Source organism: Phyllobates terribilis, unplaced genomic scaffold, assembly GCF_046119375.1.
Source record: "Phyllobates terribilis strain yellow unplaced genomic scaffold, ASM4611937v1 Scaffold_1__5_contigs__length_1240528914, whole genome shotgun sequence".
Lineage (NCBI taxonomy): Eukaryota > Metazoa > Chordata > Amphibia > Anura > Dendrobatidae > Phyllobates > Phyllobates terribilis.
In genome coordinates this window covers 842,749,753-842,763,582 of record NW_027362761.1, presented here as the reverse complement: position 1 = coordinate 842,763,582, position 13,830 = coordinate 842,749,753, and the positions used below count along the sequence as shown (strand labels likewise).

At 42.2% G+C, this 13,830-nt stretch overlaps 1 protein-coding gene across 3 annotated transcripts in view; it reads right to left on the bottom strand.

Moving 5' to 3' along the window:
• Positions 1-5,514: 5,514 nt before the first annotated feature.
• The window catches only part of LOC141153439 (melanopsin-B-like), a 343,613-nt gene continuing 335,297 nt past the window's right edge, over positions 5,515-13,830 (bottom strand). For 2 of the 3 annotated variants that reach the window (XM_073638237.1, XM_073638245.1), the window contains one exon: positions 5,515-7,150. In XM_073638237.1, the coding sequence (XP_073494338.1) occupies positions 6,743-7,150 (408 nt within the window). In that variant the 3' untranslated portion in view covers positions 5,515-6,742. Of the gene's footprint in view, positions 7,151-10,061; positions 10,152-13,830 lie in introns of all 3 variants that reach the window. The other variant, XM_073638228.1, reaches the window with a different exon arrangement.

Sequence of the window (13,830 nt, the reverse complement as noted above, 5' to 3'; positions counted from 1 at the left end):
TCACAACTCTGGAGTTGTTTGCACAAAAAAACAATGGATGGTAACCGAGCAGAGCTGAGTGGCCAAACTGTGGTATTAGGCCAAAACTATTGGCTGGGTTAGATGCAGAAAAAAATTATATTCAGTTTGCAACCTGATGGAGGTCAGTATAGATGGATTAATAGAACAAGACCCACACACAGCTAGAAGCCCAATATTTTTTCAGAGCTAGATGCAGAAAAAAATTATATTCAGTTTGCAACCTGATGGAGGTCAGTATAGATGGACTAATACAACAAGTCCCACACACAGCTAGAAGCCCAATATTTTTTCAGAGGTAGATGCAGAAAAAAATATATTCAGTTTGCAACCTGATGGAGGTCAGTATAGGTGGACTAATAGAACAAGTCCCACACACTGCTAGAAGGCCAAATATTTTTTCAGAGCTAGATGCAGAAAAAAATTATATTCAGTTTGCAACCTGATGGAGGTCAGTATAGATGGATTAATAGAACAAGACCCACACACAGCTAGAAGCCCAATATTTTTTCAGAGCTAGATGCAGAAAAAAATTAGATTCAGTTTGCAACCTGATGGAGGTCAGTATAGATGGATTAATAGAACAAGACCCACACACAGCTAGAAGCCCAATATTTTTTCAGAGCTAGATGCAGAAAAAAATTATATTCAGTTTGCAACCTGATGGAGGTCAGTATAGATGGATTAATAGAACAAGACCCACACACAGCTAGAAGCCCAATATTTTTTCAGAGCTAGATGCAGAAAAAAATTAGATTCAGTTTGCAACCTGATGGAGGTCAGTATAGATGGATTAATAGAACAAGACCCACACACAGCTAGAAGCCCAATATTTTTTCAGAGCTAGATGCAGAAAAAAATTATATTCAGTTTGCAACCTGATGGAGGTCAGTATAGATGGACTAATACAACAAGTCCCACACACAGCTAGAAGCCCAATATTTTTTCAGAGGTAGATGCAGAAAAAAATATATTCAGTTTGCAACCTGATGGAGGTCAGTATAGGTGGACTAATAGAATGATGCTATGCCCAAAAGATTTTACTTCACTAGGTGCAGTAAAAAAATTGGTATTCTATACACAGGTGGTATATCTTGCAACACAGATAGGCTACTCCACTGACTAACACACTATGCAATAGGCCAAAAAGGATTAGCTTTGCTAGATTCAGCCAAATGCTGTGAAAAAAACTTGCACAGCACTGGCACAGACCTGCCTGGCAAAAGCTGATAGGAACTGATGTAACCTAGTCCTGAAAAGGACTCCAATTACAATTAGTCTTTACTCCCACAACCTATCTATTTAAGAGCACAGACCTGCCTGATAAAAGTCGTAGGAAATGCTGTAACCTAGTCCTTAAAAGGACTGCAATCACAACTATTCCCTACTCCCAAGCTATCTGTATATTTGTGCGAAAATTGGCTTGAAATTAACAAGGTATAGCGCACACAGCAACAGCGGTGCCGTCTAACACGCAGCTGCAGCAGTGAGAAAATGGTGGCGACGGGGAAAATGGCTTGGTCTTATAGGGCAAGGACATGTGACATACACTGCCAATGACACATGCCCTTGCTTGTGTGAAAAAAAGCACTTCGCTCCGTGTGTGCGCTGCTGATAGGCTGACAGATTGCACCTCCCCACTGCAAATGCGGGAAAGAGAAAAAAAAATGGAGATCTTCATTGTTCCTGCAGAGATCCATCCCCTGCCCCTCCCCCCACCTCGCTGTACACTCAAACTGCGTATTAACATTAATTTTCATCATTACTGAGAAAAAATCCAGTTATGATTTTGGTGCACGAACAGTTATCGAACATAACCTCGAACAGCCGAATTTTTCTCAAATTGTTCGTGTTCGCCGAACGGCTCGAACACCGCCCAAAACAGCTCGAATTTGAGATTGGCGAACAGTTCGAGTAGAACAACGCTCATCTCTACTAGAGAACCTCTGAAAAGGGAATCTGTCAGCAGTATTTCACATTGCATTTTAGCCACATTTTCCTATTTCTATCCCATGCATCTTTGCCTCGAAACATGCAGCATTTCACTATCCCAGCAAAGTGATGTAACGGTATTGCTGGAGTTGCCTTTGAAAGAGCTACATGCACATATAAATAGTATGGGGGGGAATCCTGCTGACAGATTCCGTTTAGCTATTGAGAATCAAGAAAAAATATGTCAGGACTTTCTGGAGTTTGACGGGCGGACATACCATTGGTGCAATCTGTGCAGGAAGACTGTGGAGCCAAGAGGTAAGTGGCCCACTTCCACCTCCAAAGCACGTAGAGTTGTGCAATATGATGAGCTATTGGAATGCAAAGGTCCTATGAATTGTTCTTGCACAATTCTGTGCTCTCTTCTGTTTATGTCCACTTTTGCTGTTAGTGTATTTTGTTAGTAACAAGTTATTTTTCTTCTGCAGAAGAATAAACCCTTTGAATTTGCCTGGAATTAATATTGCAGTTTGTTGTGTTCTGGTTGCCATTGTCCTGTAACCCAATGGTATAATTTAAAGAAGACAGAATGTTACCATTAACAGACCTCTGTGAATTAAAGATTAATAAACTAAATAATATTCAAGGCCCTTCCTCTTTATTTCTTTACTAGCAACTTTTAAAGACAACATTTGACTTATAAACTGGTGCACAGCTGCAAATTGGGTGCAAATTGCTTGCATTTTGTCAGTGGCTGCATCATTTTGCTGAAATTGTGCATCCATTAACAATAAGTAAACCATTTTTTATTGACTTCTAACCCTGAGACACAAGCCTAAAGATGGGCCATGGCACTCATGGGTCAGTGCTTTGGGCTTGCCCCCCAAAGCCAAAAATGGCCAGCAACCCCCTGTATGAGAGTATATTAACCCTTTGACTGCTAGGAAGCAACGTTTCTGTGGAGAGTTCCTAGAGTATAACAAACATAAGATTTTTAAAAAATTTTAAAAAAATATTAATCACCTCTCCCCTCACCTTACACCTCTCCTCTGCTCAGTGCATCTTCAGGGCAGGACTTAGTCACAGCTGGAAGCCCAGGCCTAGAGTACGCATCGTAAAGTTGCAACAATGTTGTCATGTGACTATGTGCATTATGACCTTATGACACACCCTGTAGACCGGAACTTTTGGCCACGATTAGGCCCATGATGACCCGGCGCACGCACAAAGTCGCCCAGGGTCTGGTCGTAACTGGAGATTCTGGTGTAAAGATGTAGGGCACAGCATTGGCAATAAGATATGCCAAGGGCCTATCTGGAAGGGCGAGCAGCAGAGTTGGCCAGACAGGTGAGCGATTAGGTATTAGTTTTTTTTAACCCTTTTCTGGCCCTCTACGGTTCAGCAAAATGACAGCCAGAGACTACAGTACAGATTTTTATAAAATTTGAGAATTCAGTTTCACAAGAATAAATGTGCCCATCTCTAGCAGAAATAGATTAGTCCCATAGAGTTAAACTCATGTTATGTGTTAGAAAGTGTGTATATGACAGACCCACAACAGATTGTCAACTTTAATATCAGAGAAGATGTCTTTATGAGACAATCACTTTGAAGTGTGCTTATCATTTGAATATTTTGGTTTTGCAACACAAAGAATATACTATGACTTCTATAAAAATATTTAGAGATGAATCAGCATTGAATTATGTAATTTCTTAAAAAGTACACAAAAATACTATGCTTTTAATAATCACTGTTTCCCAGAACAATCCCTAGATAATAAGGTGATTAAAGGCCTATACCACTGTTTGCCTAACTACCCAAAAAAATGAATGGGAGCTATGAAAATATCACAGCAATTAGAGCTACATTTTTGGCTTAATTCCCAAGTTGCAGAAACAGAGTAGCTGTGCTTCACTTTTTCCATAACTCCCATTCATTTCAGTTACTTAAACGTTATAGCGCAGCTGACTTAACTGTTTTTATAACCCTTAATCTGGTGGTTGTGACTTAAAAGCAGTTGTCCCTTTCTCGACCATGAAATGCAGTGATGGTAATAACCCTTTAAGCATTTCACATTGGCCTTTAGAATAGGCTTCCTGTAGAATGAGGACAGGACACCTATTCTCTACTTTTCCTAAGAGTTAAAAAGGACCTTTCACACCTTTCACATCGTTGGGCGATATTATCAATCAAATTATTTGACACCTAAGGAGTTAACTTTTTTTAAGTCCAAATGCTTGTTATCAGATAGTTTTCACTAGAGGTGTGTACTTCTTCTCCCTGTATGATGCTGACCAATCATAAGCAGGCAGCATGCCCCCACCATAGCTTGTGCAGGATTCTCAGTGTGTGAGATGTAATCACACTTATGTCTGTTTTTATTGAACAAACATTGTCCTCATATGAAGTCCAGGGATAAACCTTTTGGATGTGTTGGGATATTTGAATCATGTACCTATTTTTTATTACCTTTATGTACTAAGCAATGTAGTGGTCTATAGGATTTTCTGCGTTATTGCATATATCAAATTTATTTTTAAAATATATATTTAAATAAGGATATACTTTTTATGAGACTTTTTGGCACTAGTTAATTGCTGGTCTTGAGTATGTAGTAAGTGTGTCTCTGGATTTCCAATTGGACATATATGCTCAATGTTTGTGGTATTATATGAAAGGAAGAGAGCTGATAGAAGTGTTTATAATGTGACACAGCTAAACTCACTGGCAATGCCCCTTCCCATACACTGACTCATGTAGGAGGTTAGTTCAGGAGATCCGAGATGTTTCATCACATCTCACACACTCAAAAACCTGCTCTAAGATATTGTGGGACATGCTCTTCTTTTTCCTGTATATTGCTGCCTGCTTATGATTCGTCAGCATCATACGGAGGAAAGAAGTACACGCCCCCAGTGAAAACTCTCTGATAATATCCACTTGGATACAATGAAAATTAACTCATTAAGGGCCAAATATTTTGATTGCTAATATCTCCACAACGAAGAGGCGAAATAAAAAACAAAATGTTTTTTGCTCTGCAGCCACTAGTAATTTCATGTCTCTCTTTAAAGAGTAAAAGAACTCTATCTATTAACTCACAATTCCCTAACAGAGTATGTACAAATGAGTTCTCTAAAACAAATCTTTAGGCTATGTGCCCAGGATGCAGATTTGAAGCAGAAATTTCCTGAGCATTTCTGCATCTCCTTGGCAGAAAAAACGCATGTGTTTACATGTGTTTTTTCAGTGTTTTTACATACGTTTATGCATGTGTTTTTTTCAAGCGTTTTTCCAAGCAATTTTGAGCATCAGTTGGAAAAGGGCTTGACAAGTTGGTCACACAATATAAATCCATGCAACTGGCATGGATTTATATTGTGTGACCAACTTAAAGGAAATTTCTACTATCAAATGCTGCATCTAAAGTAAAAAAAAAGAATTAAAAAGTAAAAAGAAATAAAAAAACCTTATATTTACCTCTCCTACGGCCCCCGTCTCCTCCCGGCTGCGTCCTCTCTCCTCGGCGTCCCGTGGTCTACTGGCAGGACCTGCGGCCGCTGACGTCAGCGATCAGGTGATGGTCGCGTGACCATCAGCTGACTAAATGATGTCACCGCAGGTCCTGCCAGTACACCGCGGGACGCCGAGGAGTGAGGATGCAGCCAGGAGGAGACCGGGGGCCACCGGAGAGGTGTGTATAAATATTTTTTTTATTTTTTACTTTATAATTCTCTTTTTACTTGCAGGTACGATGGTACCCGCGTCGGATGAGAGCCTCCTCTTCTCCCAACCCGGGTACCTCCGCGCATTGAACCGCATAACATCCCCATGTATATATGTATACATGCGGATATTATGCGGTTCAATGCAAGTCAATGGGCGCAATTTCAAATTGGCTGTGCTGCGGATTTTTTCGCAATGATAATCCGCAGCAGAAATTTCTGCATGTGCACAGCACATGTGGATTATCATTGGGATACATCCCAGACCTCTTAACAAGTGATTTTAATGCGTTTCCGCGGCAGAAATGCCGCCGTGGAAATGCATTAAATCCGCATCGTGGGCACACAGCCTTAAGGCTACTTTTTGTGCACTTGTATAATTCCAGTTTAAAACCTGTATAAACTTTGCTTTACTTTGTGATGCAATTTTTTATGCAAAATCTGCTTTTTAGTCATAAATATATACTTGGAAGTATTAGTTTAGTGCAAATGAAAGAAAGAGATTTGTTAAAAATTTGTTGCGCAGTGAAATACAGTATATATCCAACCTATTGGTTGCTTGATAAACATCCGTGGCAAATAATCATTTAGTATTTGCACACAAGCTAATTATTAATGCATAAGGTCACTGTTTGAAATGCAAGTAAAAATTCATGAAATCCAGTGTTTTTTCTCGTATGAAGTTTGGAACATAATGATGCATTGATAGGAGAATTTTTAGTTCCTGAAAATAACTAAGATTTTGATGACCAACCTTAGGCAGGCATAGATGCTTTGAAAAGATGGATATTGCTGTCTTATATTTCTCTAAAGATGTAATGCCAAACTGTCAGATACAGATACATTGTTTTACAGTCACATCAACACTATCAAAAATTGTAAAGGATTTTCTCATTTCTCCAGCAAAATCATGTGGATGAGATATACTCTAATCTTATACCTCAATCCAGTCTTTACCTGAACACTAAATTCTGTGCCGTTCTACCAAGAATATTTTTATGCTGTGTGTTTCTCCTATTACATATGAACTATTTAGACCCACTGTGAAATCTATATTTCAACTTTTATGACAAAAACTTTTCAACCACTTCAAAAAGGTCAGCAGTTGATGACAGTCCTTCAAAATCCAATAAACTTGTATCAATATTAAAGTTGAAGAAATCATCATCCAAGTCTTTTACATTTCCTTCATCAAGGTCTTTGTCAACCTCCTCCTGTCCTTCAGAGATGCTACTTTCTGAGGTAGGGATGATGACAATACGTGGAATTGTGGCATGAATGATCCAGTCTAGACTTCCACTCACGCCACTGTCCTTCAATATTGGATTACTTTTAATATTGTCCTTGATAATGGATTCTAAACCAAGTGGATAGGTAACTGTGTTGAGTGAGTTTGATAGAAGAATCTCTTTTGCGCTCCTTTTCTCTGATCTCTTAATTGGATGGTGTACCGTCCGTATGCTTGACATAATCTAAACGCAGAAATATAAGTACAATTATTTTTACAACAGGCACATTAGCATTTTCTTTAATTAATGATACTTACATACAATAGATTGACATCGGATATACAGTAATTAAATATGTTGTATATAATACTGTCAGGAAAAAAAAACAGTCAAATAAATCTTAAACTGTAAATCCAGTCCTCCATATATCTTCTTATCTTCTACACCGAGCGCTAAATGGCTCTGATAAGATAGTCACAGCACCCGTCATAACCTTATGTGCGCTATCACAGATGAAAAAAACGCAGCGAGTAAGCAGGCGAGTCAGCGCTTGGCGGCTGTGAGAAGAACATGCGCCAATGACTAGTCTGGTGAGAGTGAGGAGCGGAGAGACCGAGGAGAAGAGCATTAAGGTGATTATAAGTGTTTTTATTTTTTACATCTTATGTTTATTATGTTCTGGGTTCTGGAGAGATCCCCAAGGCATAATAAGGGAGAATAACTTCTCTGTGAATCAAATTTTCCAAGAAAATCGATGTGATTGGGCAAATTCAAATTTTGTCAGATCCACTCATCTCTAATCTCTATACATTATGAAATCACCTACCCATGATTAGTATGGTGACATCTCTCTCATTGTTTCTGAACACTTAGATCAGAGTCTAGCTATACATTGTAAGATTTTATGTATTCAGGCTATAATCTCTATCTCCACCCACTCAGCTTGATTGACAAGGTCTTTTCATTGTCCTCTTTCTTGCTCCTGTTAGATCTGCATTGCACTATAGTAAGAGCCTGTCTTCCAGCAGCACAATCAGTGTGTGATAACAATTTATAACACCATCTCCTGCAAGAACCAAGTTCACTAATGGTAACTCTGCATGTGTGTACATTGTATCTATGGCAGAATACTGTAGATTTTTCCAAAATTCAGGAATGTCTTGTCTGTCAATCAGTGCTGGGAGCAGAAAGGAGGAGATGAAACTGAATATGGATGAAGCGCACCACCTTAACATAATTTCTCCGGAAAACATAAATAAATATTTTTTAAAGGAGGGAAGGAGACTGGAAACATCCCAGCAAGCACTTTACATAGTGTTTAAAGAGGTGGTCCACTGCAATGTATAATTTGTTCATTGCTCTTGATTGGGCTGTGGGCGGTGTTTCACTGCACATCACAGCCCAGTATCCAGCACGCGCTTGTGGCCAACGAAAGCAGCGGAGAGAGAGAAAGTGCGCAGGATACTGGGCTGTGATGTGCGCTGAAACACTGCTCACAGCACAGTCAATCAGGGGGGGTGCGTGCGACTGAGTCACGCCTTGGTGATTCAAGGAAGCCCAGAAGTTGACGTGACATCAGTGGATGTCAGCGGCGGCTGCAGCCGGGGTCACATGATGTGGACTGAGTGAGCAGAGATAGTGCCGTTCACTGGCATATTGTTATGATCTGCAACAACTACTAAGGAAAGAAGGGGTAAGCTTTCCCTACAGTAAAACTAAGCTGAATCCCTACGATGTAGCGGGCTGCCTGTTCCTAGTGAACGGACCCGCCTTAGTCCTAGGCTAGTCTGAACGAAGACCTATAGAATAAAGGGAAGGGGTCCCTAAAAGAACTAAGGACTGGAACAAAAATGGGACACCTCCTGAACAGAGAAAGTTGTTGCAGAACACAAAAAGATAAACTGACAAAAAGGTATTAGAGGTCCCAAAGGACCAAGCGAACTGACAGAGATAGGCACAGAAGAAACTGGCTAGCAAAACAGTCAAACAACACTGAAGTCCAGCACAGCCAAAAAGGCGGAGCTGGAATATAAAGGCAGATGGTCATGTGACCGCCAAACACAAGATGGAAAAAACAAACAGGAGGGTTCTAACACATATATGGCAACATAAGGTATTTACAAAAATACTTATTTAAAAGGTTTAAATCGATGGGCGCATTATACATTGTAGTGGAATACTTCTTTAATGAACCTGACATTTAGTTCGCATTAGATGGGCAAGGGTCTTCTTGTGATAGATCTATTTTAAAGGTAATCTGTCACCAGGTTTGAGATATGTATTTTTGAGAGCAGCATAATGTAGGTGATGAGACCCTGATTCCAGTGATGTCACTTGCTGGTCTACATGCTGCCATTTTGATACAATCACTGTTTTTTCTGGTGGACATTTAGCATTGGTCAGAATGCTGAGCCCAGTTTACATAGCTGCCACCAGGAATTTCAGTGCCCCATACTTCGAAAATTGTCGGGTCCCCTTGAGACTCCACCCAGGCTCCACCCCAGCTGCACCTCCATCCCAGTTGCGCATCCACCCCTTGAACCTTCTGCAGTCCCACCGCAAACTCTTGGAAAAACTCCACTTCTGTACCATGTCCTCACCAATCACATTAGTTCCCATAGAACACCATATCACATACAAAGCCATTAGCTTTTGTTTTGGCCAAAAGATTTTTTAAGCCTGCTACCATGACAAAGTAGACTCTTTTGGCAGGGCCCTACTCTACTCTAACCTATTAAACATTTCTTAAAATATACAATACTCTTTATAGGTATATTTTTATTTAAGCTAATGTGTCACATACATTTTTTAAAATATCCAATAATACCACGTACAAGGGACAAATACCGTTATGCCATGACCAGACCACATAATACCACCACATAGTGACCGAATAATACCACATACAAGGGACAAATACCACCACACCCACCATGACCAGACCACATATTACCACCACATAGTGATTGAATACTACAATACAGATTATTCATAAAAAAACACAATACTAATATTACCATAAGTGCCATTATTAAAATGTAAAGTGCAGCTGAATATGTTGGCGCTATAGAAATAAAGATTATTATTATACACAGGAGCTCTGTACATAGTATACAGTGTATATTGTCAGTGTACAGGTAACACACTGACTTACCAGTGATGTCTCTAGTTGAAGTCCTTCATCTTCACTTTTCTTCTTCATCCGCCGCAGACAGCTATCACTTCTTCCAGCCAGAACTCGTCTCTGCAGAAAATAAGACACAGTTATCTAGAGCACCGCTTCCAGAGCACATTCCCCACTTTTTCCCAAACTTCTACACTACGCCAGATGAAGAAAAAAGCTACATAGTGATGCCCTGCACAGTAACAAGAAAACAGTATCCTCAAAAATAAAATACATCAGAGCAGTAATAATATCCCTTAATTAGCCCCTTCCGTACCACATCCTGACCCCTTCCTTTAATAATGTCCCACATCCTGTCTCGTTCCGGGCCCCATGTGTCTCTTTCCTGGTCCCCACGTGTCTCATTCAAGGCCCCCACGCGTCTCATTCCTGGCCCCCACGTCTCTCATTCCTGTCCCTCACATGTCTCATTCCTGGCCCCCACTTGTCTCATTTCTGCCCCCCACATGTCTCATTTATGGCCCCCACCTGTCTCATTCCTGGCCCCCATGTGTCTCTTTTCTGACCCCCATATATAGCTGTTCCCCATATTGCGGCTTTTCAGTGTAAGAAAATTCTAAAAAAAAAAGAAGTTTCTTTTTACCTGACCTTCGTCCAGTGGTGTCCTCTACCTTCTTTATATGCCTCTGATTGTCTCGTGGCTGTTAACTATTGGCCGATGGCTTCCTGCGCGGCAATATATTTCAACTGAACGTGCATATGAGGACACACGTTCAGTTGAATACTGAACAGACCCAATCCACCCCCAGCCATGCCCCTGCAGCCTGGTGAGCATATGCAAAAAAGGGGGTGCCCAGACTGCTTGAGACACCCTGCTAGTGTGTCTCACCCAGTCCGGGCTCCCCTCTTTGCTTCTGCCCACTGTGTCCGATACACCAGTAAGGGTTGTAATGCCCTGATGGCTGCCCTGCCTGTATAACCTCATCCAGATCACTAACTGGCAGCTTTCCACTATTTTTTTCCACTATTAGGGTAAATGCACATGACGTCTTTATCAGATGGGTCCACCCAGAAACCCATCTGAATAAACGTTCAGACATCACTTAAAGGAATGAACATATGCAAACACAGATTAAGCAACAACCACAAGTCTGATTTCTTTAACCCAGGTATCATTTTAATCAGTGTAACAGCGTCAACCTGACAATGCCTGTAGTTTACTTAGCAAAATCCTGATGACAGGTTTCCTTTAAGTAGCATTATCCACAGTTGCCCCAAGTTTGACAGGAATCTGCTACTACTTCATTTAGCTCAGCACCAGTCAGGTAGCTATTGTTTCCTCTGTTACTCCTGACTTTAATGAATTCAACCACCATTACTTTGAAGCTCAGTTCAGCTTACAAGGTGTTGTCCACACTTTTACCAAAAAAAGTTATCAACTCATAATTCTTCTTAGTGTTGTTCATACCTGGCCACTGAAATCAAGGTAACACATCTCTTTAAGTGAGTCTGCAGTACAACTACACTGCTATCAAGCAGTTAACCATTTCTTGTTGGATGAAACTAGACCGAATTTACTTTTATTGTTATACCTGTTTTTAAAGATGGCTTTGCTGGAATATAATAAACTGCATTCCTGTAATTATCTGCATCCCTGATGGAAATGATAGTTTCCTACACTACTACTGTTCCCATGTGTATTCACACACCTGGCTCTATTTCATCACTGCTATCTACTCTTCTTGTTTGTCTGCCATCCTTCATACCATGCTGTCATCCTGTCCTTATCCTTGCTGAATCTTGAGTCATCCATCAAGAGCAACTCCGCTGCACCATCACCTTTGGTCCGTGTTGTTCGCCCTAACCTTAACATACTGGAGTTACATTTTTAAAGATATAAAGAGACCCAGGGCGGTCAATCCAAGGGTAATTTGTATATATGGGTTTTATAATGTCCGACTATGCCACCTGTGGAGTGCGGACAAAGGGGCCGCTGCTGCGGAACAGTCCTCTGAAGCTGGTGGTTTTGCAGCAATGGTATTATTACTCCCCACAGGAAGAGTGTAGCTTCAGGGCAGTGTGGGTGGATGATGGTGGTTGTAGTGCAGGGAGTCAGTAATGAACACAGGGTCCGTGTGATGCAGTCCCAAGATCTTTACTCACAGTTGTTGCAGTCCAGATTACAGGTACCAGAGCAATCTCCCCCGTCGTGCTGTGCGTAATCAGTGAGGGGCTCAGTCCACCCCCAAATAGCTCCGGAGTACTTAGCAGGACCCCCTTCTGTGTGTCCTTTCTCTGGCCTTCTCCCTGCACCTCACACCCAGTGACACTTCTATCCGGTATCCTCGGGCCTTGGTGGGCGACGTGTGTTCCGTCCCCTGGGTCCTATGTGGCTACCTTCTTAGTGATACTGGTGTGGACTTTGGCCTGCAGTACATGAAATGCTGCAGCCTCCGGTTTCTAGTTGAGCCTTGCTGTTTCTCCACTAGTTGAGGGACCGGTTCCCCTTATCTGGCCTGACTCCTCTACCTCCTGGTAACAGCGGGTGTACGGGTGGCCTTCTGCGCGGCCCGTACCCCTAGGGTCCCTTCAGTTTCTGGAGCCTTCCTGCTCCCACTCCTCTCTTCTCTCCTTCAGTCCTGGGCCTCCCAGGCTAGGCCCGCCTCCGGAGCAGAGCTCATGCAGAGCCTCTGCTCCTGTCACTTCTCCTCCTCTGACTGGCTTGCTCTTTCTAAGATGGCTTCCTATTTATACTCTCCCTGTCATGTGCTCCCCTAAGCTGCTCCCCTAAGCACCCACTACATAGGACCCTCCCGCCAGCTAGGGACCTGGGACTGTGCTCTCCCTTAGGAGCAATCTCGCCCTACCCCCACTGCGGGTATGTGTTGGATGCAGGTGTTAGGGTCCCGAGCCATACTCTTTCCTTACCTGAGGGTGAGATACCACACCTCTGGGTGAGATGCAGTAACTCTGTGGCGACTGAACCCTCAGGGGCGCCACACACCCTTCTGCACAGTTTTGAAATGGCGACGAAGATGTTTAGTGCTGACGACGATGCCATTATCAGCATGACTATTCCGGTGATTTACATGCTGGAGCACACATTAAACAGAATTCAGAGTCAGGTGGTGGGACAAGAGGAGGTGGAGGAAGTAGAGGAGGAGTCGTATGCGGAAGGGATAACATCTCCAAGGTCCAGACGGTCGGCAGAACCAAGGCAGCAGGCATGGGAGGGTGGGGGAGAGGGATTAACCAGGGCGCATGGTAGCAGCCAAACTGTTGAGGAAGGTGCAGGAGCCGAGGAAGAAGTGGAGGACGAACTGGCGATGGGCATGTAAGACTCATCAGATGAGGGAGACCTTGATCACATTTCTGTTGTGCGAGGTTGGGGGGAGAGGGCAGAGGAAGGAAGCATGATTCTTACCTCGCTACCAACACAACAAGGACTTGGTCCTCCTGGATGCGCAAGACACATGAGTGCCTTCTTGCTGCACTACCTGCAACATGACCCTTGGATTGTCAGAATTCGAAGTAATCCTGACTACTGGGTTGCCACACTCTTAGATCCCCGGTACAAAAATAAATTTGCCGAAATAATTCCTGCCATAGAAAGGGATTCAGGCATGCAGGAGTATCTGCAGACGCTGTTGTAGAATCTTACATGTGCTTTTCCACAAAACACCAGTGGTGCACGTAGTGAATCTCACAGTTGTAACTTGCCAACCGTGGGACTGTCGAGTCTTCATCACTCAAACCGTAACAGTAACACAGTATCTGCTGGTAACTAGAGATGAGCGGT